The sequence below is a fragment of the Emydura macquarii genome, unplaced genomic scaffold (genome assembly GCF_026122565.2).
Source record: "Emydura macquarii macquarii isolate MOO-44397 ecotype Brisbane River unplaced genomic scaffold, CSIRO-AGI_Emac_v2 contig_450, whole genome shotgun sequence".
Classification (NCBI taxonomy): domain Eukaryota; kingdom Metazoa; phylum Chordata; order Testudines; family Chelidae; genus Emydura; species Emydura macquarii.
Genome location: NW_027130587.1, coordinates 3491671 through 3518590, shown reverse-complemented (window position 1 = coordinate 3518590; position 26920 = coordinate 3491671). Strand labels below are relative to the sequence as shown.

Below are 26920 nucleotides of genomic sequence, written 5' to 3'. Positions count from 1 at the left end.
TTTTGTTTGTTTTAAACTTGCTGCCTATTAATTTCATCAGGTGACCCCTGGTTCTTGTGTTATGTGAAGGGGTAAATAACACTTCCCTATTCACTTTCTCCACACCAGTTATGATTTTATAGACCTCTATCATATCATCCCCTTAGTACCAGTCTCTTCAATCTCTCCTCATATGGAAGCTGTTCCATACCTTTAATTTCTGTTGCCCCTCTCTGTACCTTTTCCAATTCTAATATATCTTTCTTGAGATGGGGTGACCAGAACTGCATGCAGTATTCAAGCTGTGAGCGTACTATAGATTTATATAGTTGCATTATGAGATTTATTGTCTTGTTATCTATCCCTTTCCTAATCAAAGTGCATTCTGAGGTTTGGGATCTTTTTAATCTTCAATTTTTAAGGGCGTGTTTACCTGGGTAGAACAGTTTCATCCCCTTTTAAGCACAATGGATATGTAGAGATGATACCTGTATTCCTGCTTTAATTTCCCCACCACACCCCATTCTGTGAGTACATGGAACAGTGATGCTCTCATTTCATTTTAAAGTTAAGAGGATGAACTTTACATAAACTAGTACAGAATCCTGATATTTAACATTCTCAGCAATTTATAGCAGATTTCTTGAACTGCATAAACCAGTAAAACTACAGGAGTACAGTATATAGCAGTTAGTAATGGAAAAGGAAAATACAAGAGAGGAATCCAGTTATAGAAAACCTATCTATCTCACAATAGCAAACCAAACCAAACCAAACAAGTTGAAATGTGAGTTTAGCTGATTTTATTAGGCTGACACAAAACCAGAGGTCTCCGAATACCCTCGATGGAGGTGCACGTGCACGTAGCGGGACTCAAATCCCACATTTTAGAGCTATCCTTTGACTTACCTCTAGAAGCATCCGATGCTGCCTGGGCATAGCTCTCCTGTCAATTCAGAAGGAATAGAGATTTATTAGCTATAAAGATGGGCAATATATTCCCAGTACTGAGTTTGCAGTGTGATCTTGGGCAAGTCGCTTAGCCACACTTCACAGATGTGAACAAAGGCAAATACTAGATGGTTTAACATCAATATGTCAAAATCATAATCGTTCATGTGAGATATGCCATGTCAGAAATTGTTGTAATATATTAAGTAAGATGATAATATTTATGTTCATGTGTGATATGTGAAATGGAAGTTATAGATATATTTGATGTATCTGTATTTCAAATTGTGCTGTCTGGGTAACGACTCAGACAGGATAGATGCAGAACAATAGTCTGCTTGACGGCCCATTAAGACATCTCCAGGTGCAAGGGGCCCAGGGGGAGAAGCCGGAGATACACCTGATGAGGCGCCAGGACTTGCCCATGTGACTCGGAACTCCATTTTGGTTCCTGTAAAATTCCATGAGCAGCATGCCTGATGAGGCACCAGGACTGGCCCATGTGGCTCTGGACTCCATTTTAGTTTCTGTAAAACTCTACAAACGGCCTGGCCAGGCCAGAGGGTATATAAGGCAGAGGCCTTGGGAATCCATTTTGTCTTCAGCCAGGATTCAGCTTCAGGTACCAACTTACCTCTGGATCAGTTCATCTACAACTGAACTGAAGCTGTGAAACAAAGGACTGAGACCCACCCAGAGACTGGGTGCACACCAGAGGAACTGTACAAGCCTGCAAACTCCACAATTCTTCTAGAAACCTGATGTATATGGACTTTCCAATCATTTGTATGTATCTGAGTGCTCTAATCCTTTAACACTTCTCTTATGCTTTGTTTCTTTCTTTTTGTAATAAACCTTTAGTTTTAGTTACTACAGGATTGGCTGGCAGCGTGGCATTTTGGGTAAGATCCAAACTTATAATGATCTGGTACTGTGGCTGACCCCTTGGGGTCAGAGGGAACCTTTGTAATAAAGAGCATAGAGTTTAAATAACTGGTCTCTTTACTGGACCCAGTGGCTAATTGGGAGCCAGAAACTGAAATGCAATAAAGGGGGCTGTGTGTATTTGTATACTGGCTTCTGTGGGGATTCAGAAGCGCAGTTTGTGGCTGGTTGGGAAGCCTGACTTCAGTGTCACCCACTAGTGTTGGGAGAATCTGCTCTCTTTTTACAGTCTGCCCTGACTTTGGCATTTTCAGGGGATGGGTCACAACTGTGTAAAGCACCTAGGTCTGTGATGAAAAGTACTTGGTAAATGCTAATTCCTATTATATCAGTGAAGGCGACAGATTTGTAGACACTCTTTCCTTGCTGATACCCATCCAGCTGAGAAAGGTTGTCACATAAGTAAGATATAATGTAACAGCTTCCAGTAAAACCATTGAGTGTTGGAGGTGCTCCAAAGAGGTGGTCTGCATCATTCTGCACCATTTTTCTCCTGGGGATATCAGTAGTGAAGATGGTCAGGGAATAGGCAGGCTTGTGTATGATGGTCTTCTGTAGAAAACATCATCGCAAGTCACCGTAAACCAGCCTTGTGAGAGTTAGACTCCTTTGATGTGTGCACGAATAGCTTATTGTGGGTAAGTTGGCACCCAAATTCTTATCCTGCAGAGAGACATCTGTATAAATCTTACACAGAGGGAGGAGGGTCAAGAAATCAGGTCACTCTATTACCAAAAACCTCTAGTGTTTGGGCTAAAGATCTCCCTTAACTGGTGTAAGGGAATAAGAATTATTAGCGTAAGGTATAGAAATAGGTAACAATGAAAAAGGAAGTTATGCATGAAAATGTCACGTAGTTAGAAAATAGAAATGTCATGTAAGCAGAAAAATAACAGGAAAAGAAAAGAAGTATGTATGGGAATATCGTATAAGTAAAACTACCAGGAAGAAACAGGAAGTCTGCATTAGCTGGTTTAGAGATAAGGATGCCCCACTCCCATATGTCTAGGGTATAAAAGTCTGCAGTGAAGAAGGAATCAGTGCTTACTCTCTCTGTAAGCCTTCAGCTGAATAAATGATTCTTTTCCTATGAGCCTATCTGTGTGTCTGTCCAGTCTTTTTGTCTCAGCTGAAAAAGGACCCTGACTCAAATTAACTGCATGAGACGATGCAGGCTTTTATCTGATTAAGGCCTGTAATCTGTAACTCATGTGTCTGTAATGGTTCCTTAACACTGGTAAGAAGCATGGAGGCCTTATCCTCTAGAGGCTGGGCCCAGAAGATAACATTTCACAGAGATGCCCTGGAAGACATAGTGGAATGTAGCACCTGGTATTTTTGCTTCATCCTCAAACAGTGTCACCTGGAACGTCATTGGAATTAAGATCAGCTTCGTAGTGACTGCTGACAGAGTGAATACTGCATGGCTTTGGCTCTTTGCTGGTTGAGAATAATTGAAGGCCTCTGTTTGTATGGTCCCTGCTTTAAGAACTTAATTGTCTGCATTTGGTTTGTGGCTAGGCAGAGTGTGTTTCGGTGAGATCCTGTTTGTTTAATAGGCAGGATGGCTCCGACATAAGACCAGCGACTGAGGGCATTGGTGCAACTTCATGCCTTCCCAGTAAACAGCCCTCTACCAATACTCATCCCGAAAGGGGAATGATGGCACAACCAGCAACAATTCACTGAAAGACGATGCACTTTAGCATATCTATCTCAAAACAATGTCTTAGTACTTAGTTGTGATGCAAATGGCTCAAAACTTTTGCTAAACACTCTGAATGTCTCTGGGCTCACAACTCGATATGCTGAAGAGAACAAAACAGTTTGAAACTGGTGGTGCGAGCAGCACTGTTTTCTGTATTAAAAATAAAGTGAGCAGATAAACCCACCCAATCTCCTAATCCACCTGTCCAGACCCAGTTCAGAGGTTCTTCTCTCACCTTCTTCAAGAAGCATGCTGCTCTGTTCCTGTACAGCACAGCCTGCAGTGACTTGTCCTTGGTAAGCGTCATGGCTTTGGTGTAGCTGTTAATAGCATTCTCATAGTCGCTGGCCTGAAAATACTTATTGCCTTCCTCCTTCAATTGAGCCGGGTCCTCCATCTGGGGAAGGGAAGTCACAGTTCAGCCTCTCTAGGAATTTTAGGGGAAATATCAATGGAAGTTAATGCTTTGGTTAATATTGGCAAAACACTCGGCACTTTCTATGTTCAGTTACCTACCTCACGGTGCAGTGAAGATTAAACCTCTCCCTTGGAGCAGAGATGCATAATGCTGGATAACAGGTCAGCAAGTCAGCATCAAAGTAGCAATACTGGGATGGAGAGTTGCTCTAATCGGTGTCCAAAATCTTTTCACAGCCCTTTCCTGACAATTTTGAGTCCCTATAGCAGGGTGCAAAGTATTCTAGAATCAGGGGAGTTGGACTGAATAAGCCAACGGAGATGGGAGGAACTACTCCCCGATCCATGCTGGATTCTTTCTAATGTGCATTTGTTTTAAACAGAAGAAGTCTGGAATTCCAGGTCCCAGTGACGGGGTAGCCAAACCTAGAACCAGTCTTATCCCATGACCTCCTCCCAACGCAGGCAGCTTCAGCAGGAGGCCAGGCATTTCAGATTTTAACACAAGCACTTATGACTACCTCATTGCAGGTTAAGGAAGCAAGGGAGAGAAATTGCAAGCTCATTTTGCCACCACTTGGGAAAACCAGCACCATTTTACTGGAATTGAAGCAGCTCTTAAAACCGGCCCTGGTGAATGTTGGCAGCCTATTTACATATATTAATGCATGTAATGCACCAACGAGGAAAGAAGAAGTGGGACCGCAGAACACTGAAGACAGGGTGGAGATTAAAGATAATCTAGGCATGGCCCACCACCTAAACGAATACTTTGCCTCAGTTTTTAATGAGGCTAATGAAGAGTTGAGGGGGTAAGTGGCAGGCTGGCAAATGGGAACGAGGACATGGAGGTAGATGGACGATGCCCCATGGATCCAGGTACACCCTGAGGGGATGGTAGGAATCAGCTCAGGGATGCAGACTAGTTCGTCTGTATTGGTGCCTCAGCAGTGGTCGGCTCCCTGCCGACCCAGTGGCGGACCATGTCGCCACTGTTAGAGCCCTGGGCTGGGACCCAGTGGAGTAGGGTGGGCCTGGGTCTCCCTGCCAGCAGCTTCCCTGCATAGGCCAGGAGCCCCTTCAATATTTGGTGCCCCACCCTGTCTAAGGGCCTGGGCTCACAGACTGCTGTACTGCTTGATCCAGCTGGAACATTAGAAGCAACTAATTCCCCTTTCTGAGATCACCTTCACAGGTGTATGACAGCGAGGAGGCGTGGCCTCTCTCCCAGACTAAGTGGAAGGGACGGCAGGGTGACCAGATGTCCTGATTTCATATGGGACAGTCCTGATATTCAGGGCTTGTTCTTACAGAGGTGCCTATTACCCCCCACCCCTGCCCCGATTTTTCACACTTGCTCGCTGCTCACTCTAAGGGGCGGCCACACATGAATTCAGAAACAAAAACTTTCCTTGAGCCAATTTTTCATTTCCTGCTAGTCCTTTGAAGACTTCGTTTGACGATCAGCATCATAATCGCCTCTTCCTCTTTGCACGTCAGGTTGTCACCTAGGGAAAATATCCCTCTCCAGACGAACTTTCTGACTCTAAAAAAAGTTCCTCTTATCTATCTGGCTCCTCCCATGCAGCTCCTGGGATATCTGGTCGTATCCTGGCTTGTTCAACACTACCTTCTTTATTCAGAATCCCAAGCTTGGGGTATAGGACTTCTCTTCCCTAGTTATTCCATAACCAACTACTTCGTGATCTCACTGCGGTTTGCCAGACGTAAAACTCATTGTGGGGACTGAGAGAAGGTGCCAATATGCTGTTACGATGCCTGGTACCAGCTGTGTGTCTTGGAGGCAGACACTTCCTTCCCTCCACTGCCGGGGTCACTCGAGATGAAAAGGGATAATATGATTATGACCACAGGCGCATGGGGATGTGAGTAAGGCCTGGATAGGCCCCTCAGCACTAGCAGCACTTGACCCATCTGTCTGCGAGGCTCCGTTATCTCTGGCTGTGCATCACTTCATGTACAGGCTTTGTGACAAGCAGGGGTGCCATGGACGTCTCAGTAATGACACCCCTTAAGCAGCAGATTAATTCAATTAGTCTGAGAAACAGTTTGGAGCCATAAAGACAGGATGACAGCCAAAGAATTTCCTAGTCTGGGTTCCCAGCCTTGCTCTCTCAGGAAGAGAGCAACCGTTTCCTCTGTGTGAGGGGAACAGGTCGAGGGAGGTGACCCCGCACACAGCCATTGGTATTTATGGCTACACTTTTCAAGAAATTGGGAACACGCCTACCTCCTGACTAAGCTCAAAGAAGAAAAAAGAAACAAATAAAAACCTGGTGTCAGTTTACAGTATTCTGTGGTAAGCGTGGAAGAAGGGACGGCACCAAAATTAATTTTGCAAGACAATAAATACGCAATATTTTGTATTTCAAAATTACAGGAAACATTTTCAAAAAAGTGAAAAAAGTCTTTTCTCATAAAAATTCAAATGTCAACAAGGCCATTTTAATATTCCCTCCCCACCTATAAATTTCAACCAACTCTAATTGTTAACTAAATTAAAAAACAGCCCTTTTAAATCCAACCAATTAGACAAGTGAGAAGAAGGCTGAGTAAAGATTTCCTCAGATTATGGCTCATTCTGTCTCTATTCCTCAGGAAAGTGAATCCTTAGACTCTCAAGCTCTTCCCACTGCCAGGACGGGTGTACGATTAGTACCCCAATTGGAGTTGTTTGCTAGGCTGAAGCATTTAAAACAAAACCCAAATTGCATGAAAGGGACTGAGCTGGGTTCTTAAAAAGTTTTATTTAAAGCCCGAAGATTCTTTTCTCAGCAGCCAGTTTGAGGATTAGTCTTAAAAATCAGCACAGTAAACAGTGTGGTCAGAGCGTCTGCATCACATGGTGAGAAAAGACCCTATCTCGCATTTCAGTTCCTAACCATATTTGGACAGCGTTAGCTGCCCTGCAGCCTGTCAGTGTCACCTGTCACTGAACTCCACGTCCCCCCATTCCTCCCCTGAGGAAATGCATTTCAAATAAAACTCGTCTTTAATGTACAAACTGCCGTGTACTACATCCCACTGATTTCTGTCCATCCCTGCCCTCCATACCTTGCGTGGATTCAGAATGCTTGGAAGGTCACCAGCTTGGGTCACTTTCTCTCCTTTGCTGAGCCCGTGTCCGCTAGCTCCCTCCCTTTGTAGTACACAGATATGCTGCTCTCCTGTGCTTTATATATCTCAATGAAACTCAATGAGTCAAGGACATGAGGATAGTGGTTAGGGGGGAGGCTGGATTTCAAAAGGAGAGACTTTCTTGAATTGGAGGATTATGCGGTCTCCTGCTAAAGAGTCAAAATGCATTTCAAGCACCTGCACTGCTGTAACTGAAAGCTGGAATACGGGCTTTTGAAATCGGAAAAGCTGACAGCTTGGATGATTGAACACCCCTGCCCAAAATGCGCAGACCCCCTTCCTTTTCTATTTAAGGAAGCATTAGACATCTGAGCCTCAGGAGCAAATGGTTTGATTCCTGTGTTTGGGAAGAGACCCAGCAGCAGCTGCAACAGCTAGAGTCTCCCAGCACCTTCGAGAAGTTGCTTCAGCAGGGAACCCCATTCACATATTCAGCTCTTCCTTCTCTGATCCGTTCTGGAAGTCATCTAGAACTGCTGAAACCCAGAGACAGCGGTGCTCCCATCCAGCCCTGCAAAGTTCCCAGATACGCTCACCTTGAATCCTGCACTGCCTCACGGCAACTGCTGAATCCCACCCAGGTGCTATGCCTTCACCCAGGATAATTTCTCATCCCTGTGATGAGAGCGTTGGATCTCAGAATTAGCGGCACACTAACCGGGACAATAGTTAAAGGTTGGGCAATGCTTTCCCAATTAAATAGGATGCTTGCAATCCCAGAGTAACTTATTTTTCAGGATTACAAAAGCTGCATTTTTAGGGGAGTGAAGGTTGCAGTGTGTATTCCTCATGCCATATGTTTTTTTAAATTACCCAATATATTCCAGCTGTGCTCCGAACACAACATCCAAATACAACAAAAGAGAAGTGGGAATTAGCTGGCATTAGCCATGGGAACAGTTGCATTGTGGGCCGTCAGTGGAAGACCGCTTATGCCACCACAGGTAAATCTGCATCCGCTCTGGCACTGTGCCAAGAGAACTATACCAGCAGAGAGCTTGTGTCACTTGAGGAAAGGGACTAAGGAGGCTGGCAAAAGTGGCAGTTTTCAGAACAAAATTCTCTGGCAGGATGGAATGAGGGAGGCTTGAGAGAACCAAGCCGAAGAGAGGCCCCTGCTATAGAAAAACAGACTGGGTCTGAGGAAAAGCCCCCAGAATTGCCAGAGGACGGCAGGCTGGGAGTGGGAATTATACTGTTGAACTGTATTTTGAGTCTTGAAAAAAATGTTTTTTGACCAGTTTATGTTAATAAAACCTACCCGCAGAAGGGACATTTTAATTCTATAGAATTATTGGAGCATTTCCTGGGAAGTTCAAAAAGAGAAGTGAGGTGGAGTCCATGCAAATAGTACACCCATGCCATGAAGGATCTCCCCCCTCTATGCCCCTGCTCCTGGTCTCCAGAGACACTGTCAACAGACAGAACAGCCAGTCAGATCTCCTTCCTTGGACACGCTGCCCAGAGCCTTCATTTATACAACACACTGCCAGCTCACAAACATCAGCCCTCAACACCACATAGTGCGTTTGTAGAGTTTCTTCACAAAGCCCAAGAGACCTTCATAATGGCTCACGGATGAGTTCAGTATGAACAGTTAATCTGTAATCTAAAACAAATCTGTAAAGGCAAAAGGTAACGGAAGATATTGATTTATGAGCAGTTTAGTTGACAGATGGGGGAGGAAGAGAGTGGCTTAGGATAAAAGGAATACAGAGCCACACTTGTCGTTATATTGAGTTTGCAAACTAAACTCACATTGAGAAAGTCGATGGTGCAGAGAGAACACAACAGTATAACAAGATGATTATATTCAGGAGCACTCAGAAGTGAAATACAGAGAATTTCAAGAAGATTTTTAAGCACTAGGTAACTGTCTTTCTCAGCAGACAAACGGGTAACTCCAGAAGTCAACCCCACCACAAGTTCTGCCCATGACTGTAGTTTCCCTGCTTCAATGTGGAGGGAAAGGCAACCCCAAGTGTGAACCTGAGCAGAACAGAGCACCCAAGAGAGAAAAGTTGCTACTGTCAAGAAAGAATGCCTGGCTCTCGGGGGCTGGTTTAATTTTTTTTAAACTTAGCTGTAGGGCAGGAATTGTACAGGTGTACACACACCACTCGCTGGTTGCATTAGATGAAAGGATTCAATGGAAAACGAACACTGGAGTTTGGCTGTCCCAGCTTGATATGGGGGAGTTCATTACATAAAGGGGGTGAACAAAATAGCAGGGGGATGCATAATGCAAGGACGTGAGAGAGCTTCCAAAACCTGCCTGCATGTATACATTGCTGCAGTTTAATGTTAAAGGGGGAGCTGTGACATATGAACTTCTGTCCCCCAGTTAAGTTATATAATAAAGAGGAGAGGGTGAATCTGCTTTAGGAGAGAAGCTACAGGCCAACCCAACAAAGGACATGAGTTAACAGCTTAATAGTTGAGGGCTATCAGGAAAACAGGCATGACACAAACAAACAGAGGGTAAAATATTGATATTTGAATTGTGTAAGTAGCAGGAAAGGCAAAGAAGTCTACAGAGATGCCTTCTACCAGGTATCAACCTAGGCAATGGGATGAAGAGCAAAAAGAAACAAGTTGAATATGGGAGAGAACTTCCTAACTATAGGATCTTCGGAAGTTCTCTGTCCCAGACTCTAGGGCAAAGTCTCTCGAGGGAAGCAGTGGAGGCCCATGACTTGAAGCTGAGAGCTACACTGAGGAAAGAAGCCTGCCATTTCAGATGACAGGAGACCAGATGGCAAAGCAATTGCTATGTTCAACGGGGAGGAAGTTTATCGGTTTAGTCTGTATCTTGCCATGTTGCTGGTGACGTGTTTGGAGATGTGAGAGGAACAGAAAGTTATTGCGCTCAAACTTTTACATTTATTTTGATTCTTGAACAGCAGCACATGGGTACAATCCCATGTTGGCTTGGACAGGGCCTAGATAACCTAATAGGTCTCTTCCATCTCTAACTTCTAGGATTCCATGACTGAGCGTCTCTCTGCTGGGTCTCCAAGCTAAGGTGACTGACTAATTTTGCCTGGAGTACCCTATTATCCTGCCAAGCAAAGGTACCTCTTAAGGTGAGCAGTAGTATAAAGAGGCAGGAGAGCAAGCCTCCTGACTCCTCAGCCAATTGACACGGGCTTTGAAGTGTGACTGAAGGTTATTGCTCATGCACCTTCTTCCTGACAGCCAATCGGATGCTATGTTACAATGATGAGAGAAGTCACCTGACAAAGGAGACCAGAAGTCTAACAAAGGATTCTTCTCTGAACTTCTCATTCTTCCTTTTAGAGGGAAAGAAGAGACCAAGGAGGACAGGATGAAGCTGTGCTGTAGAAGGGGGAGAGCAAGGAGCCTGGTCTCCCAAAACCAGGCACTGATCAAGCCCTAAAGAACTCAAGAAGAAGGTGAAGAGGGTGAAGAAACTGAGGCAGGGACGCATGTGCAGGTGTGTGCTTTTGCATAGATCAACATCTCTTGTGCTGTCGAAAGAGTAGCATGGTTGTTTTAGAAATCTTTTTGCAAAGTTTATTTGCTTCAGCGGTCATGTACCACTGAGGGCAGACAACGATCTACTAGAACGCCCACAAGGAGTTCTGAGTAGGTCGTGCTTAAGCTCTGGAGAGGCTTGTGGAGTGTTCACCATAGGTCTGGGGGTTAAGGGTGGATGGCTGTGGGGTCCCCACTTCCAAAGAGGGATACCAGAAAGTCTGTGCCCAGGGAGCATGCCAGAAGCAGAGACGGTGGCTGGAGCTTGAGACCCAGGATAGCTTTAAAAAGCAGCCGCACATGGGCCTAAACACACTAACCTGGTGAGAGTCCAAGGGGAGCCTGACCAGCTTAAACTCCACTTTTTCTGGCACGTACGAGGAAACGGCCAAGTTTTGTCTTGAAGTGGAGTGGGCCTCAGATTTGCCATTTCTTCAGCTCAAGTCTACCAGATTAGAGGATCTGATGGCTAGTCTCCAAAGGAACTGTTTGTCAGCATGCTCTGTAAGGACTGGGGGTTCCAGTAGAAGCCTCATCTCCTGGCGACAAGACAAAAAAAGACCGCCAGAAGAAGAAAGCTAAAGGGACCTATGCTTGTTCCAAGCTCCATCGTTTACAACACAGTTCTGCAGTATTCCCGGGTCTGAGGACCTTTGAAGGATACATTTGGATGGGGTTGTGTCATGAGCAGGATCTGAGAAGAGCATAGCGTTGTAGCAAGGTAACTGACTAGCCCTTTGAGTGTGTTGTAGAATGTCAGAGTTGAGGCTTCTTATTGTACAGCCAAAACACGAAACCGAGTAGCGGAGTGAACAGCCAGCCATTTCCTAAGCTGCACTAAACCCTGCTGTGTTGTTCTATGTGCAACACCATCGTACCTGAGCACCTTCCAGTCATGCATTAAGCAGGCTGACTAACATCTCATGTGTTTGCTCTCCTTTCCCCAAGGCAAGAAGGGTATGCAGTGGAGTGCTTTATTTTGTATATTTTATAGTACATACACAGTGCTGTTTGCTAGGGAAAGCAAGGTCAAGTAACCCCTTCCCCTGAGACTGGGAGGTGGGGACATTTGGGATAGTCTTTGGATCCTGTGGAAGTTAATTCCACAGGGGTCTGGTCACAGGAATCTGTCAGTTCTGTAAAAAGGACTACTTGTCCCTACTGAGCACTAGAATAATTCAGACTGAATTGGCTTCTGAATGACAGACTGTAGTTAAGTCAGCCATTAACCAGGTCTGAAATGGGCACGTTTCATTTCACTTCCTAGATCACAGAAACCTGCCTGCTTTTAAGAGAAGCAGTATCTGGTTAGTTTGTTAGAGCCAGTTTGTATCTCTTCCTTGCTTTGTGAATTACACACTCCAGCCATAGCGCACTCCAGGGTGCGCATACTAGATCAAGAGTTTGTCAAGAAGTACTTCAGCAGCAAGTGTTACTCATTCTGAAGCTGGGGTAGTATTTAAAGTCTCTGGAGAACGAGTGATTGCTGCATGTTTTTAGAGAAATCCAGGACTCCTCAAGACTATTAACTGAGCTGGTCTGAGCCCAGAAATAAAACATTGCTTCAACATACCACTGATGAGCATTTTGATTACTTCCACTTCAGGATCTTTAGTTAAGGACTTTCGGTACTTTGTTCACAAGTGGCTATTTGGTTGCCATGTCCAGAGCTAAGTAAGTTCTGCAGACCCAGCCTTTTGGATTTGCTACTTCAAGTTGCTGGAGTAAGTTTAACAAACTAACAAGACCTCATAGACTTGTTTAGAGCTACAAGTCCTTATCTGAAGGAGCCTTGTCAGTGACAGTAGTAACTGACTTTCTGATCATGTTCACATTGCCTGCTCCCTTACAGCAAAGGGTTTAAGATGGTTCATTTCAGCTGCCCCAGAGTATGCAGATTTTATTTACTGTTTCCCACACACCCTCACAGAAACAGTTGCATTTCATGAGCCTCTCCTAGTCAGCAGTTTATGCAAGAGAAAAGAGTTAGAGCCACAACTTGCAATCCTTGCTCATTTGATACCAGCAGCTATAAGAGTGAATTGTTGCTCCTAATATTCAGCAGGGATCAATTCAGGAAGAGAGACAGAACTTAGTGACATTCATTCAGAAAAATCAGTAGCCCCGTATATCTTGCTCTTCAGTTCTAAGCCTCACTCTATTTTCTAACTAATCTCACCATTAGGTTATTCTTCTTAATTAACGTTTGTTTCTCCCCTTTTCAAAACTTCCCTCTCTCAGCACTAACAGCTTCCCCCCCCAACTAACCCTTCTCTCAAATACTTGTAGCACCTACTACTTTAGCAGCTAAATCAGAAAGTCCTGCCTTCCCACTATTTGTAGACCCAGGAAGGCACTGAATTGCAATCACCTGGGATAATTCTGGTGGCAAGAGAGCTAGATTCTTCCATAAAACAGCTGATTAGAAATGTATCCCAGCTAGAAACATGGTTGGATTCCCCCCCCTTCCCCAGTTATCTCCCTGTGCTATGGAAATGTTGTGGTGCTTTTAAGTCATATACCAGATTCAGAGCAGTTTTCAGTCATTGTCATTGACCAGGGATTTCTACAGCAACCTGGTTAGTACACTGTGATCTGAAGATATCTGTGTGTCATATGCATGCTCAGTGGTATTATTGTTATCCAGTCATTGTTTCTAACAGGGGCCCTGATTTTTAATTTTGTAAAAATTGCCATTAAAAAAGGTGTAGAAAGGTTTCCCCCCCCCCCCTTTTCTCTGTGTGGGGCATTTCAGCAAGGAAGAAAGGCCCAGCCTCTCAGAAGCATCAAGGTTCCTAACTTCAGTTGAAATCAATGGGGGCTAGATTTCAATGGGAGTGAGATAGCCTGCATTCTCAGAGGTATTAATTCCCAGGTAGCTGATTGAAGTCCTGATTCTACGTGTGCTTGGTTATATGCAAACACACACGGCCTCAGTGCATGGGATTCCCATGAATACAGTCAAATACATACAAGAGGGGGGCAAACCAGAGTGTCCAACCTGCTATGAGTCCTGTGTGCACAGAAGCTGGTTGCAAGGGTGGGGCCCAACAGCCTAGACAGAGGAGCAATGAAATGGGCTGTACAAAGTGCTGCCAAGGTAAACCACTGACAAAACGGAAGGGGCAGGGAGGTAATCTGTTGCTAGCTTCTTTCAGTTATGGGCCTGGATTCTCCAGTTAGATCACAGAGATCCACCCAACTGGACTTGATTGCAATGTCCTGGCTGTCGCCTTAGGGGTTACCTGTAGGTATTCTGAACCCGCTTGCCAAAGCTGATGGTGTTCCTTTCATTCATTCATTCATGAATGTGTTCTCAGGTGCTCTGGGATCCTGGGAAAGAAGGGGCTGTCGACGTGCAGAACATTTGTCATTCTAGAACGGTGTCAGACTTGCAGCAGAGGGACCAAGGCCCTGATTCAGGAACGCGCCTGGGGTTGGTGTTTTCCTCCTTCTGCTGGGATTTCCCTCCTCCTCCTCCGGGCAGCCAGCAGGTGGAGATAGCTATTGAGATGCGAGCCTTGCTGTGCAGCTGACAGGCTGGGGTTTGCTCTCTCCCATCTCTGAACGGGGCGGAGGAGCAGGAAGTGGCGGCAGAGCCAGCTCTGTGCTGCTGGGGAATAGGAGCTGAGCCTGGGGTCTGAGAGGTGGGGGGCCTGGCTGGTGGAGGTGAGGCTCGTGGGTCGCTTCTGCATGCGGAGCGCGGGTGGTGGGCCAGACGGGGCCGTCCCAGGGGATGCTCCGGGCTCCGCTCGCTGCGGGTGGCGGCTCTGCAGCTGTTGGGGAGCTGCCTTGGTGCCTGTCCTCCCTTGCTGATCTGTCAGCCAGCCGGGGGGCAGGGCCCCCGTGGGGGGGGGGGAGGATACACTTTACCAGAGGCCCCCCAGCCCAGGCTGCAACTCCCCTGGGTGTGTGTGTGGGAGGGGGCCCGTGTTACAAGTTTGCACTGGGCCTGAAAAGATTAGACCTGGGCCCTGCCAGGGGAGAGGGGGGGTGCCAGGTTTGCTAGCCCCCGGGACCTGTCTGCAATAGCCCCGCAACACAGTTGCTTATTCTGTGTCCCGCACTGGGAGGCGAGGTGGAGACAGAGACGTGAGTTGAACCCTGGCTGCTGCCTGTGGGGAGAGGGGCTGGGTGGGAGCGGAGCGACGGGCGTGTTGGGAACCCATGGAAGGGGTCTCAGTGCACCGGGATCGTCTGCAATCAGAGGCTTAGATGGGACCGCAAGGGTCGTCTAGTCTGACCCCCTGCCAAGATGCAGGATTTGTTGTGTCTGAACCATCCAGGACAGGTGGCTGCCCAGCCTCCTCCTGAAAACCTCCAGTGAAGGAGCTTCCACAACCTCCCTAGGCCACCTGTGCCATTGTCTGACTGTTCTCACCGTTAGGAAGCTTTTTCTGAGATTTAATCCAACTCTGCCATGCTGTTGTTTGAACCCATGGCTGCTTGTCCTGCCCTCTGTGGCAAGAGAGAACAACTTTTCTCCATCTTTTTAGGGCAGCCTTTCAAGTATTTCATGTCCCCCCTTAATCTCTTCTTTTCCAAACAGAACATGCCCAGTTCCTTCAGCCTTTGCTCATGTGGTTTGCATTCCATCCTTTGGATCATTTCTGTCGCTCCCTCTGGATCTTGCCAGTTTCTCCACATCCTTTCTATACACTGGCAACCAAAACTGGACCCAGTACTCCAGCTGAGGCCGAACCAGCGCCGAGTAGAGCGGTGCTATCCCCACCTGTGACTTGCATGCAACCTAAAACTGCACTTGCTTGTTTTGCAACAGCATCGCATTGCTGACGCACGTGGAGGTTGTGATCTGCCACAACTCTCCGATCCTTCTCAGCACTTCTGCTGCCAAGCCAGTCACCCCCCATTTGGTCTTTGTTTATTTGGTTTTTCTTCCCGAAGCGTAGCACTTTACATTTGTCTTTGTTAAATTTCATTTTGTTGTCTACAGCCCAGTGCTCCAATTTATCAAGATCCTGCTGAATTTTAGCTCTATAATTAATTCATTTATTATTTGTACGACTATAGCTCCTGAGAGTCATGTTCACGGCATGCCGGCTTCCCTGCAGCCCTACACGCTAACTATAAGGTTCCCTAGGACTGGTTATTTCCCTGCAGCCAGGCCGGAGGTCCCCATGCAGTCACAACGTTCTGGCCATTGCCTGGCAAATAGCTTGGAGGTGCTGGCCTGGGCTCAGGTTCTCTGATTGCTACCCTGCCAAACTCCCAGCCACGACTGTGTTAAAGAAAAGCTGCTGGGACCAGCGCAAAGGACTTGGAGCCCTCGCTCCTCTTGGAAGGATGGAGCAGGGACTGGCTTTTCATCATGTGCGTCCAGGGCCGAGGACCATCGACCCGTAACGACAGTCCCCAGGTGCTGCCATAAGACGAACAATAAATGATCGTCATGCATGAACCTGTTAGAGACCAGCAGCTGCAGGAACCAGTGTGAGCTACAGGAGGGCTACACAAGCTTGTAATTTAGCCTCTGTCCAGCCCAGATCCCTAGAGACACTCCCCGGCGTACATGCTGCATGGCGAACCCTGCAATGATCCTCACTCACAGTGCTGTCCGTGGGACTCGGTCACGCCTTTGGTCGTTAAGCTGGGATGCTGCAACCAAGATGCGTGTGTGGTACGCAGAGTGACGGGTAAGGGTGTTTCCGGGTGCCTGGAATAACCAACCCATCCTCTTCTCTCTTGCACAGGGTGCATGACTGCGTGGCACTCGGCCTCCCCACATGTAGGTCCTGCCCCCTTCCCTTTAGGGGCTGTCACAGGGACATGGTGGTCCTCCGAGCAGACCTCTGCCCCGGCCTCACGGCAGAGATGATCCAGCTTCTGAAAGCCAACAGCATCACAACAGGTAAAAGGGCAGCCTGGGGTCTCAGCGTTAGGATCTCCCCAACCTGGAGCTCTGGGTGAACCCAGGAGGGTAATGAGGGGTGGCCTCCAGAGCTGTCTTGCTTGCTGGCCTGTGCTGTGGGGCTGTGCTCCTGCACTAGTGGGCGTGACTGGCCGGGAGCCCAGCATTGCACTTAAGCATTCCCCAATCCTCCTACTGGAGCAGGGAAGGGGAGGAGATGGGGCTTACACCTCCCTCAGCAGGGTTAGGGGTCTGTACCTGAATCCCCATCCTGTTAAGGCAGCCAGACATGCCACAGAGCTGTCTGTCTCCGCTCTGTAGCTAAGGGGGATAGCTGTGCTGCAATTATCATAGAATCAGAGAAGATCAGAGTTGGAAGGGAGCTCAGGCGGTTTCTAGTCCAACCCTCTGCTCAAAGCAGGACTAACCTCAGCTAAATCATCCCAGCCAGGGCTTTGTCAAGCCACAGCTTAAAAACCTCTAAAGATGGAGATTCCACCACCTCCCTAGGTAACCCATTCCAGTGCTTCCCCACCGTCCTAGGGGAAAAGATTTTCCTAATATCCAACCTAGACCGCAGCCACTGCAACTTGAGACCGTTGCTCCTTGTTTTGTCATCTACTACCACTGAGAACAGCCTAGCTCCATCCTCCCTGGAACCCCCTTTCAGGTAGTTAAAGGCTGCTATCAAATCCCCCCTCACTCTTCTCTTCTGCAGACTACACAAGCCTAGTTCCCTCAGCCTCTCCTCATAATTATCCGAGGTGTGAGTGCAGCACACCTAGGCACAGCCGAGCTAGCTGTGACATAGTCAGCTTGAGTAACCCGTAGCCAGGACGCCGTGGCCATTCGAGAACATACCCAGGTCCCAAGCGAGTGTGGACAGCCTTACAGTGTGGCCAGCGTGCTGTGGTTTCATTGCTGCAGTTGTCTGAGCTCGCTAGCTCCCATGCGTCCACACAGGCTGCAGTCTCACATCTGATTGCCGTGTAGACGTACCCTAAGGGTTTGGTGCAGCGTCCATCCCTGCAGGATTTTGGCACAGCTCATCTATTTTATGTCACGTGTTGCCCGCTGGGCCGCTCAGTGCTCTGCAGAGACGCTGTAATTCTGCACGTTAGCACTAGCTGCTATTCCAGTCCTGGGCTTCCAGACCTGCCAATGCACCTGAATCGTGATGTGCAGCGCTCCCTGTCATTGCAGCCCTGGGCCCTCCTGAGCAGTGAACAACAATGGTGCAATGAGTTTGATAAGCCCCAAACGCCGTTCCCTTTACGCTCTGTGTTCCAGTACAAACTTGGGAGTTAATGTGTCTCAGATTAGGCCTGTGACATCTTAATGGAGCGTTCCTGTGATTCACCGCTGCTCAGGGAGCCCCGCTCGCCGTTGGGCTGAGAAGCTCAGTTAACACAGCTCGGTGTCTGTGTGTGTGCACAGCTGCGTGTTAGATATCCCTGCCCAAAGTTGGATTTGGAGCTGTCTTGTGGCTTCGAGAGGGGACACGGCGGAATAGCATCATAGTGTGTTGTACCTGATGAGTTCCCTGGTGTTTCAGGGCTGGTAGATCTTGGCCTCCACCCGTTCATCTCTGAATGTTTCTTGCAGTGGTGGACCTCGTCGCCTCGGACCTGGAGGAAGTTGCCCAGAAGTGCTCCCTGTCCTACAAGGTGAGAAGAGATTTCTTGGTATGGATTTTTCACTTGGGAGCTAAAGCTGTAGCCCGCTGGAAAGGAGAGCCATGTTTAGCTAAATGCTGTGATGTCCATGGCCTGTCTGCAGAGACCCTGCCATGAGGCATGACTGAGCTAACAATGCATCCCCACCCCAATCAGTCTGTCTGTGGTGAGCTGTAGATCTGACCCTACGTTCCCTAGTGCCGGCAGTCTGTCTGCAAAGACTCCTCCCCTGGGGAAATCATTGTACTGAAGTAGTGTGTAGCAGCCCCAGCCGTGGACCACAGCCCCGTTGTGCTAGGTGCTGTACAGACCCAGAACAAAATGACTGTCCCCACCCCCAAAGCTCTCACAACTCGTCAGAGTCCCATTCGGGGATGGCCTTCTGCCCCACAGGCCCTGGTCGCTGTGAGACGCGTGTTGCTGGCCCAGTTTTCAGCATTTCCTGTCAATGGGGCTGATCTCTACGAGGAGCTCAAGAGTTCCACAGCCATCCTGTCCACAGGGAGCATGAGGTGAGTATGGCGCACACGAAGGGGAGGTGGTCCAGGGTTACAACTGAAAGGTTCGTCCCTTCCCCAACCTGTGTTGCCAGAAGCCGAATTGGATATTAACCTTTGACCTGGAGACAGTCAAACCACTTGGCTGAGAGCTGAATTGACTCGGTGTCTGTCAGGCTTCCCCCCCCCAGCAAGGGCTGAGCTGGGGACTTTTTGCATCTGGAAGCAGCAGGACTGCCTCTTGAGTAGATGGAGATTCTGCTTTTCCTGTCCACAGCATTAGCAAATGAGCGCTATTCACCTATTTCAAGCCACGCTCCTGCAGTGGAAACTTGCTCTGAGCCCCTGAAATGTATTCATCACCACGTGCGCTTGCATCAGTACTGGAGATTTGTATCCCATTCGGCTGCAGAACGTTTTAAGCATTTGCACGGGTGGCGAGTTGAGCCATTAAGGATGGTTACTGCTCTTGGAACAGCATCGAGTCGTGATGTAAGGTGCAGGTATAGAAATGAACAGTTCAATACTTAGTATCAACCACTCCCCCTTTTTTTCTTCCCTCCCCGTTGTTACAATAAAGTGACTCCTCAAAGAAGCCCACCTGTTGCCTTTATGCTGTATTCAAACCCCCAGAGCTTCCAGCAAGGCAAAGGGACTCCCCATTCAGACTCAGTTCCTATACCTGCCACGCTGCAGCTTTTCCTCCCTCACCAGGAGTGTGGAATGAGGAGTGACAGGAAGGAGGGCGAGTCCATGGAGCTGTGGCTTTGAGTTGGTATGGCCAACAGGGCGGTGCGCCCTGAGTATATCGGAGACACAGATAGCCAGAGATCGCAGATTTCCAGCCTTCATCAGCTCAGGGTTGTTGATGGTCTCTTTTTTTTTTTTTTTGCTGTGGGTTTCTCCTTTAGCTTGGATAAGCTGCTGGACTCCGGCCTGTACACGGGGGAAGTGACAGAGCTCACAGGTGCGCCTGGCAGTGGCAAGACACAGGTGGGCAGTTCTGGGTAAGACCTTCTAGACCTAACAGAGCAGATGTTGTGACTCCTGCCCCGTTATTTAAGGTGGCCACTCCCTACACCCATGGCCCATTCGGCGTCCACAGGGGAAGGGGAGCCCAGGCCTTGTTTGTCATTCTACTTTTAATTCAGTTTGATGGTTTATACCGTGCTCATTGGGGGTTAACTGAGGGATATTTACAAGAATTGAAGACCAACAACCAGCTCTCGCCAGACATCTGGCAAGAATTCATCCCACTGCTTGTGGCTGCTGATCTTCTCCGGCTAATAGCCCAAGGAAGGAGACGTGTCAAACTGACGCATCCTGGAACTCGGGGCTGTGAGCTGCCATGCCTTACCTAGAGTGCGTGGCAGTCGTCCAGCCTGGCGGGGCAGAAGGCCTGGATCCGCTGGGTGGGGTCTGTGTCAATCTTCCTGCCCGCAGAGGTCAAGGGGCCCTTGTGCCTCTGCTGTCCCGCTGCTGTGTGACTGTGTGATAGAGACTTGTAATGTGCTGGGGTTCAGTATGAAAACAAGCCTGTCCGCTAGGAAGGATGGCCGGGATGTGGGGAAGATCCATCCACGTGCTCTCCCTCCTAGGTGTGCCTCAGCATAGCCCTCAGCACGTCCCACAGCCTCCGGCAGAACGTCCTCTACATCGACTCCACGGGGGGGTTCACAGCCTCTCGCCTGCTCCAGCTGGCTCAGAGCAGGACGGAGGACGAGGAGGAGCAGGTGAGTTTGGCTGCATCACTGATCCTGACGGATTCCAGTGTCCAGAGCAATGGGGCTAATGCTCCTCTGCTGCTGTTGCTGATGGTGGCCCGGCCCTGAACCAGCCGGGCGGGTGCCCACGACACCCAGGAAGCCGACTTTTTCTCGGAGAGACTTTCAGCTTGTTCCGTGCTCCAGCCTTCTTGGGCTTCTCCTGGCTCTCTTTTATGGGTCCCAAACCTTCCTCTCCTGGCTCAGTTGGTGCTGTGGGGGGGTCAGCACCACCTATTCAGGTTCCTTGTTCTAGAGTTAAGCTGCCAGACATTGGCCAGAATGGCTCCGTGCTTCAGTTTCCCCATCTGTAAAGTGGGGATAATGGCACTGCTGCATGGGGCAGTAGAAAGGGATGAGGCTCCTTGGATTACAGGTGTGTGTAGATGCATTGGCTGGGAATGGTGAGCACCAGGTTCCAATGTGTTGTAGCTGCATGGGCTTGTTTGGGTGTGGAAGACGGTGCAGTTCATGGAGAGCGTAAGGCCAGCTCCGAATGAGCTGTCTCTGCGTGACGCTGCTGCTCTCCTCTCTGTGCAGGTGGAGGCTCTGCAGAGGATTCAGGTGGCCCGTGTGTTCGATATCTATAAAATGCTGGATGTGTTGCAGGAGCTCCGGTGCAGCGTGGCCCAGCAGGTGGGGTTCTGGCTCTCATGCTCTGACGGTGTAAAGATCCACCCCGTCGGAGCAATGGCCCGATCCTGGGAACCCAGGGGTTTACTCACATGGGTACGAATGTGCAAGATTGGGCGGACGGTTCTGTTGATGTCAGCATTTCCAGGCTCCTTCAAGACTCCAATAATATTCATCCTGCTCCAGAGCTGCTGGTGACCATGCATCCTCTGCTGGCACGAGCTGTCCAACTGCCACTCTGTGTGGTACCTGGTGGCCTGTGCCTTGCCCTCACGCTCTCTGTGCTTTGCTCCACAGGTCATGAGCTCCTCGGGGCCGGTGAAGGTGCTGGTGGTTGATTCCGTCTCAGCTGTGATTTACCCACTCCTCGGAGGCAGGCAGGCGGAGGGTGAGTGAGGGGCACCGCAGAGCGAGAACAGTTTGAGCATTTAGAACTGGGTCTCTGCAGCAAAGAAACACTCTAGCTGCCTGTCGTATGGACAGAGAGTGAGGCTTCCGCCGTCCGCTCCTTTGCCCTTCACTGATGAGAATCTCATCACTTACAAATCATCCAGAGAATGGACGGGGATTGAAATAGACACGTGCTGGGCGCACAGTGCCCTGTGCAACGAGGTAACGGGGGAAGCTGCTGCCAATGTTTCTTCTGGATCTGCTACTTACCTGCAAAATTTCCAGCTGGTATTGACAGCCCAGGATGATGGGGAGAGGAAAGCTTTGTTGGGGAAAGGAAAACTTTGTTGTGGGGTTCTTTATTCCAGTGCTGCGTGAGGTTATATAATGCCCCGTCTGCTCAGGGTGCAACAGATACAAAGCACACACTGGAGGCCATGTAAAGCTGTATCGTTCAGATACCTCCTTATTCGCTCCCTCCCAAATAAGCCTGAAAACCTAGCTGGTTTCTTACTTGTCAGGACTTTGTAGAGGTTCCGGCAGCCCCATGGATTTTGTCACTGATTTCTGGTTAGCTGGGGGTGGCGGGACTGGATACTGCAGGCAATTAATCCTGGAACGGGGCTGCTGCTGCTGAAACACTTCACGTAGGCCAGAGGGGAACTTTCTAGTCACTGCTAACTTGGGCTGCATTTGATTGCACCTAAAAGTGAGGGATTCCACTGCCCGTTGCCAATCCCCTGAGCCATCTGGCCAGTGGTTATAGAAAGTCAGTAAGGAAAATGCCACCTACCAGCTGTCTGGTGGCCTGAAACAAGCCGGGGACTTGCAGTATGGTGTCTAGAGGACAAGTGTGCACACTGCAGTCTCTGCAGAGAGGCCAAGGGTTGAATGGGTCATGGACAGTCTATGTCACCTAGAGGGGGGAGGCCTAATGGACAGAGCACTCGACTGGGACCCAGGAACCCTAAGCTCTATTCCTAGTGCTCCAGCTGGCTTATAGGATGATCTTGCACAAGTTGCTTCCCTTCCCTGTGCCTCAGCTTCCTCCTCTGTAAAATGGGGATAATGGTACTGCCCTTCTTTGTAGTGCACTTTGAGATCTATTGAAGAGAAGAACTAGGTGATGGTATTATTCTAGTTTTGGCTCCCCCCAGGTTCAGGGCTGGTGCACATTAATGATGTGTGTGTGTTGAGGGAGGGGAGGGAAAGCTGGAACTGCAGCTGCTTATGCTAGGTTTATTCCCTGGACACAAGGAATAGAAGGAGTCCAGGACTGATAAATAAGCACTTATCAACTGCACTAAGTTTACACAATATATAGGGATCACCTGCATGCGTGAGTGGGTGCAGAGGATTGAGGGAACTGCTCCTGATTCATTCCCTCAGGAGAGGGTCCTAGGTCTCTAAGCCATTTCTAACGGAAGCAAGCCCCAAAATACCATTGTATCATCATCCACAGGCTTGGCCCTCATGATGCAGCTGGCCAGGGAACTGAAAACGCTCGCCAGAGAACTTAGCATGGCTGTGGTGGTGAGTTCGTTGGACCTGGCCTTTCTCTTCCTGGGCTGGGAGCGAGGGATCCTGCTTTCAAAAGAATTTGGAGGCAGATGATTTTGACAGGGGTGAATCTGTTCAAAGCTGCACAGGAGCAGGAAACGGGGGTCCTGCAGCTCTGTTAGCTTCATTCCCCTGGGATTGTCCTCTGAACTGCAGCACCACTTCCATGCAGCCCACAAACCCCCTGGGACTGCAGGGCGAGAACAGAGCTGAGCAGCTTTTTATCAACTCTGCCAACAAGCCATTTCTCCTCACTGATCCAGGAGGAGTTAAGGACGGGTGGTTGTTAGGGTCGCTCTGATTCAACAACTGACGTAGATTCATGTGTAATCTATGTGCCTGGCCCTTGGTCCAGTTGTCTTTGGGTAGGTGCAGGGCATTGCAGCACTTATAAATGGATGGTAACTGGAAAGGCCTCTCTACTCTGTTCTTCTTTGGTTCTGGGGCCGTGCATTTGTGTTTGACTCCCAGGACTGATGCGGGGACCCTGATCACCATGCCGAATGGGGAGGCCGTGGCAGAGAAGCTTTACGAATAGTCACTATTCTGCAGGGGGGAAGAACAATCAGAGTCGAGTTTAAAGTCGCCAGGCTCTGCAGTTCCCAGACATGAGGGAATCCGCTATACATTGTCCTCTCCTTGCTTCATAGCCAGTCTGGGGCCAGAATTCATTTTAAGACAATGCACAGGTCTTAACCTAGCAGTTTTGCGTAACCCGTGCTATCACACTGTGGCTTTTTGTCTCCCTCTAATGGCTAGACCATGTGTAGTGAATTGAGGCCATGTGAGCTAACAGACCTGGAGGGTTAGCTCGAGTAATAGAATTTCATGCTTCTAAGACATGTAAAGTGGTGGCCATCCAGGGATGTGGCCTGGAGAACTGCCTGCCTGGAGAAGCTTGAGCTAAAAGACGAGCTTGGAAACAGTAGCGGATTTATAAACCTGTGTACATGGCATAACCGCTAAAGGGGTGCAGAGCCACACCGTATTACATTTAGAAGGGCACAGTGCTTAATTTGTGGCAGGGCTGAGCCCCGGCACTTCTAGGCTTGGCACCCTTGCTTCCTGCATCAGTTATGCAAGTAAACAAAATTGCATCTCTCTCATTACAAATTAAGCACTGGAATGGCAGCAGGGCCAGTCATGACAAAGGGCAAAGGAAGGAGAGGAATAAAACTCAGTGGAAGCAGCTGATTGCATCCATTAGCTCCCTAAGCGTCCCTGTGTTTGACTGCAAGAAGTTGCATAGTTATTGCTGGTAACTGGCTGGAACTGCTAAGCCGATTTGTTGCACTGCAGGTGACTAACCATGTGACCAGAGATAGCGGCAGCGGCCACCTCAAGCCAGCCCTGGGTCGCTCCTGGAGTTTCGTGCCCAGCACCCGGGTGCTGTTAGAGAGCAGAGAAGGGACTTGGGGAAAAGCCAGCACCCGTCGCGTTGCTTCCATAACAAAATCCCCCCGGCAGGTGAGACCGTGCTGGAGAGCCCATCTGGGAATGGTGAGGATAGCTGTGGAGAAGGTGGTTTGGAGCTAAGGCAGAGACAGGATGTCGGGCAGGGACCGAATCCTTTGGGGAGTCCTCATCCAGGAGTCACCAGAAGAGCACTGTGATGGATTTTGGGGACCTGAAGAAAATACAACCAAGCTATAAACGGTGGAACATGCATGCATTCCCCCGCTCCTTCTAAATGGCCCATCTTATAATTCTGGGCACACTAAATCAGTTGCTCCATTTCCAGTTTGGGCCACACTGACTCAGTGCCTTCAAGCACTCCTGACTATGCCTGGTCATTAAAGATCCCATATCACTACTTGCAAGAGGAAGAACGTTGGCTCAGATGTCCTGGCCAGTTACTAACATGGGTGACTGTGTCGTATTGTTCTCACTCCAGCTTCAAATTAGATACAATGGGCCAGGCCCTCATATGGTGTAAACCAGTGTAACTCCATTGAAGGCACTGGGTCCATGCTGATTTACACCTCCTGAAGATCTGGCCCTATATTCTGTTTCAGTTCCTAAGCCAAATTGCTGTTGAGTGTATTTGTACCGCGGTAGTGTCCAAAAGCCCAAATCAAAATCAAAATTTTCCAGGATGCCTCAGTATAGACAAACCCTTAGACATGTGAGCTTAAATTCGTCTTGGCTTCTCTTACAGCCAACTGGCATTCAGGTGGAGCTGGTCATCAGAAACTGTGGGGTGTTGGAAGAGAGCCCAACTGCATCTGGAGAGGGATCCTGATGGAGGGTGAAAAGCAGATTACAAAGAACCTTTACTGTGAGCACCTTTGAAGCTAATACACTGAAGATTGCAGAACCAGACCACATTAGCCACGCCATCTTGGGGGCATGGAGAGATGCTTGGAGTCCCAGTAGAACCAGGGCTGTTTTCTGTTGCTCCTGCCAACAAAAGAATTCCCTCATCCTGGACAAGAGAGGTTTGGGGTCCCTAGGAGATAAAGGGAATGTGTCTGTGACTCAGACAAGCACTGTCTGTGGCTGTAGCACTTTTCTGGAGTGCAATAAAACCACAGGCCCTTTTCTGGGGTCTTTGTGCTTTGTGGATTGTCAGAGAAACCTTTGTCTCAGGGTGTCACAGGATCAGCGGGAATTTTGCTGAATTCTTTGATGGGTATGTGTATCGACTGCATAAATACCACACTGCTGGTCACGTGGCTTTTTATAGCTGACTGTTGCCTGATCCCAGAATCTCCAGCTCTCTAGTGAGGATCTCTGAGAGATCTCAATAAAGAATACAAAAAGAATTCCATCGACTGTAGCAACCATTTGTTTTAGTCCGGTTATAACTTTAAAGGGTAATCACAACAGCAGCCTTCAGGCCTGGCTCCCGCTCTGCTTATTCCATAGCAGAACTAGGGTGGACACAAGCTGCTAAAGGAAAACCACATGGTAAGTTCTTAGACATTTATGGTCACATCCTTGTTGCCCAGAGTAATACTGGGTTGTTGGTAGGTGGTGTCAGTGGTATTTTGGTGTATATTGCTGCTACCTCGTGGAAAAGGTGTAAGCATATTGGGCCAGATCCTCAGCTGGTGCAAATTGGTATTTCTCCTGATTTACACCAGCGGAGGATCTGGTCCTGTGTTTACACTCTGTTCAGATTATGTATTTGGTGTCACTTTCTGTATTTCACTTTTTTTGACTCTTTTCAAATTATTATTATAAGGAATATTTTGCTTGGAAAAGAGGAACTTTGTTTTAATGAGGTTATTCTGCTCCTGCAAAAGATCATGATTTCAGGTGAGTACAAAAGACTCTAAGGCCTTGCCCGAACTCAGGGAATTGTACAGAAAAACACTCATCTGATTCAGCTGAATCAGTGTGTTTGCACCAGTGGGAAAATTAGTGTAGACAAGGCTCTGGTGTCCGGATCCATTTTTACCATCATATTGATTAGACTTGCTTTTCGCTAGTGCTGCAATATAAATGGGTCCAGCTTCATTCTATACCACACCTCCCATTAGTGCTAGCACTGCTGCAGCCAAAACTGGTTTCTGACTCCGCAAGGTGTTTTTGTAAATTTTTTCCAGAGTAGACATGAAGTTGGGTCTTCTATTTTTTGTCTCTAGGCAAATGTCCCCAGTAATGAAAGGGGCAAAGAAACACACACAACAGACCTGAGATCTCCATCAAATCACCTTAAATTGCCCGTTTTTCAACATTTCCCAGGAGGCAGCAACAGATCTGGGTTTTGCTACCACAAGATGTTTTTTCCCCCCTCTCACCTGTGTGTTGCTACAGTGCTAGAGAGAACCCGAAATCTCTGTTCTCTCAGGGATATAATTTAACAGGCAGGTGTATAACTCTTCCCATTAACTCAGTCAACCAACAATTTAATGCATATGCATTGTTGT

General features: G+C 48.3%; 2 protein-coding genes across 8 annotated transcripts in view; one reads left to right on the top strand and one right to left on the bottom strand.

Moving 5' to 3' along the window:
- UNC45B (unc-45 myosin chaperone B) overlaps positions 1–7160 on the bottom strand; it is a 28475-nt gene extending 21315 nt beyond the window's left edge. The window contains exons 1-3 of one of the 3 annotated variants that reach the window (XM_067537784.1): positions 7076–7160; positions 3819–4010; positions 889–925 (exon numbers count right to left, since the gene is read on the bottom strand). In XM_067537784.1, coding sequence (XP_067393885.1) covers positions 889–925; positions 3819–3980 — 199 coding nt within the window. In that variant the 5' untranslated portion in view covers positions 3981–4010; positions 7076–7160. Of the gene's footprint in view, positions 1–888; positions 926–3818; positions 4011–7075 lie in introns of those variants that run through there. The other 2 variants (XM_067537783.1, XM_067537785.1) reach the window with 2 other exon arrangements.
- Positions 7161–13148: 5988 nt separating this feature from the next.
- On the top strand, positions 13149–25810 carry RAD51D (RAD51 paralog D). 5 transcript variants are annotated; one of them, XM_067537678.1, is made up of 11 exons: positions 13149–13236; positions 16369–16526; positions 18132–18193; positions 18596–18714; positions 19611–19692; positions 20298–20432; positions 21003–21098; positions 21393–21483; positions 22948–23018; positions 24345–24512; positions 25204–25810. In XM_067537678.1, the coding sequence occupies exons 2-11, from the start codon at positions 16445–16447 to the stop codon at positions 25285–25287; spliced, it is 990 nt and encodes a 329-aa protein (XP_067393779.1). In that variant the 5' UTR covers positions 13149–13236; positions 16369–16444; the 3' UTR covers positions 25288–25810. The 5 variants fall into 5 exon arrangements, with proteins under 5 accessions (XP_067393779.1, XP_067393780.1, XP_067393781.1 ...); XM_067537679.1 differs by lacking the exon at positions 20298–20432; XM_067537680.1 differs by lacking the exon at positions 24345–24512.
- Positions 25811–26920: the final 1110 nt, after the last annotated feature.

Bases quoted from the DNA above. Each gene is read 5' to 3' on its own strand.
- RAD51D (XM_067537678.1), top strand. From the start codon at position 16,445: ATGGTGGTCCTCCGAGCAGACCTCTGCCCCGGCCTCACGGCAGAGATG. The intron at 18,194-18,595 runs GTGAGAAGAGAT...TCTGCCCCACAG, and splicing joins AGTGCTCCCTGTCCTACAAG to GCCCTGGTCGCTGTGAGACG. The intron at 23,019-24,344 runs GTGAGTTCGTTG...GTTGCACTGCAG, and splicing joins AACTTAGCATGGCTGTGGTG to GTGACTAACCATGTGACCAG.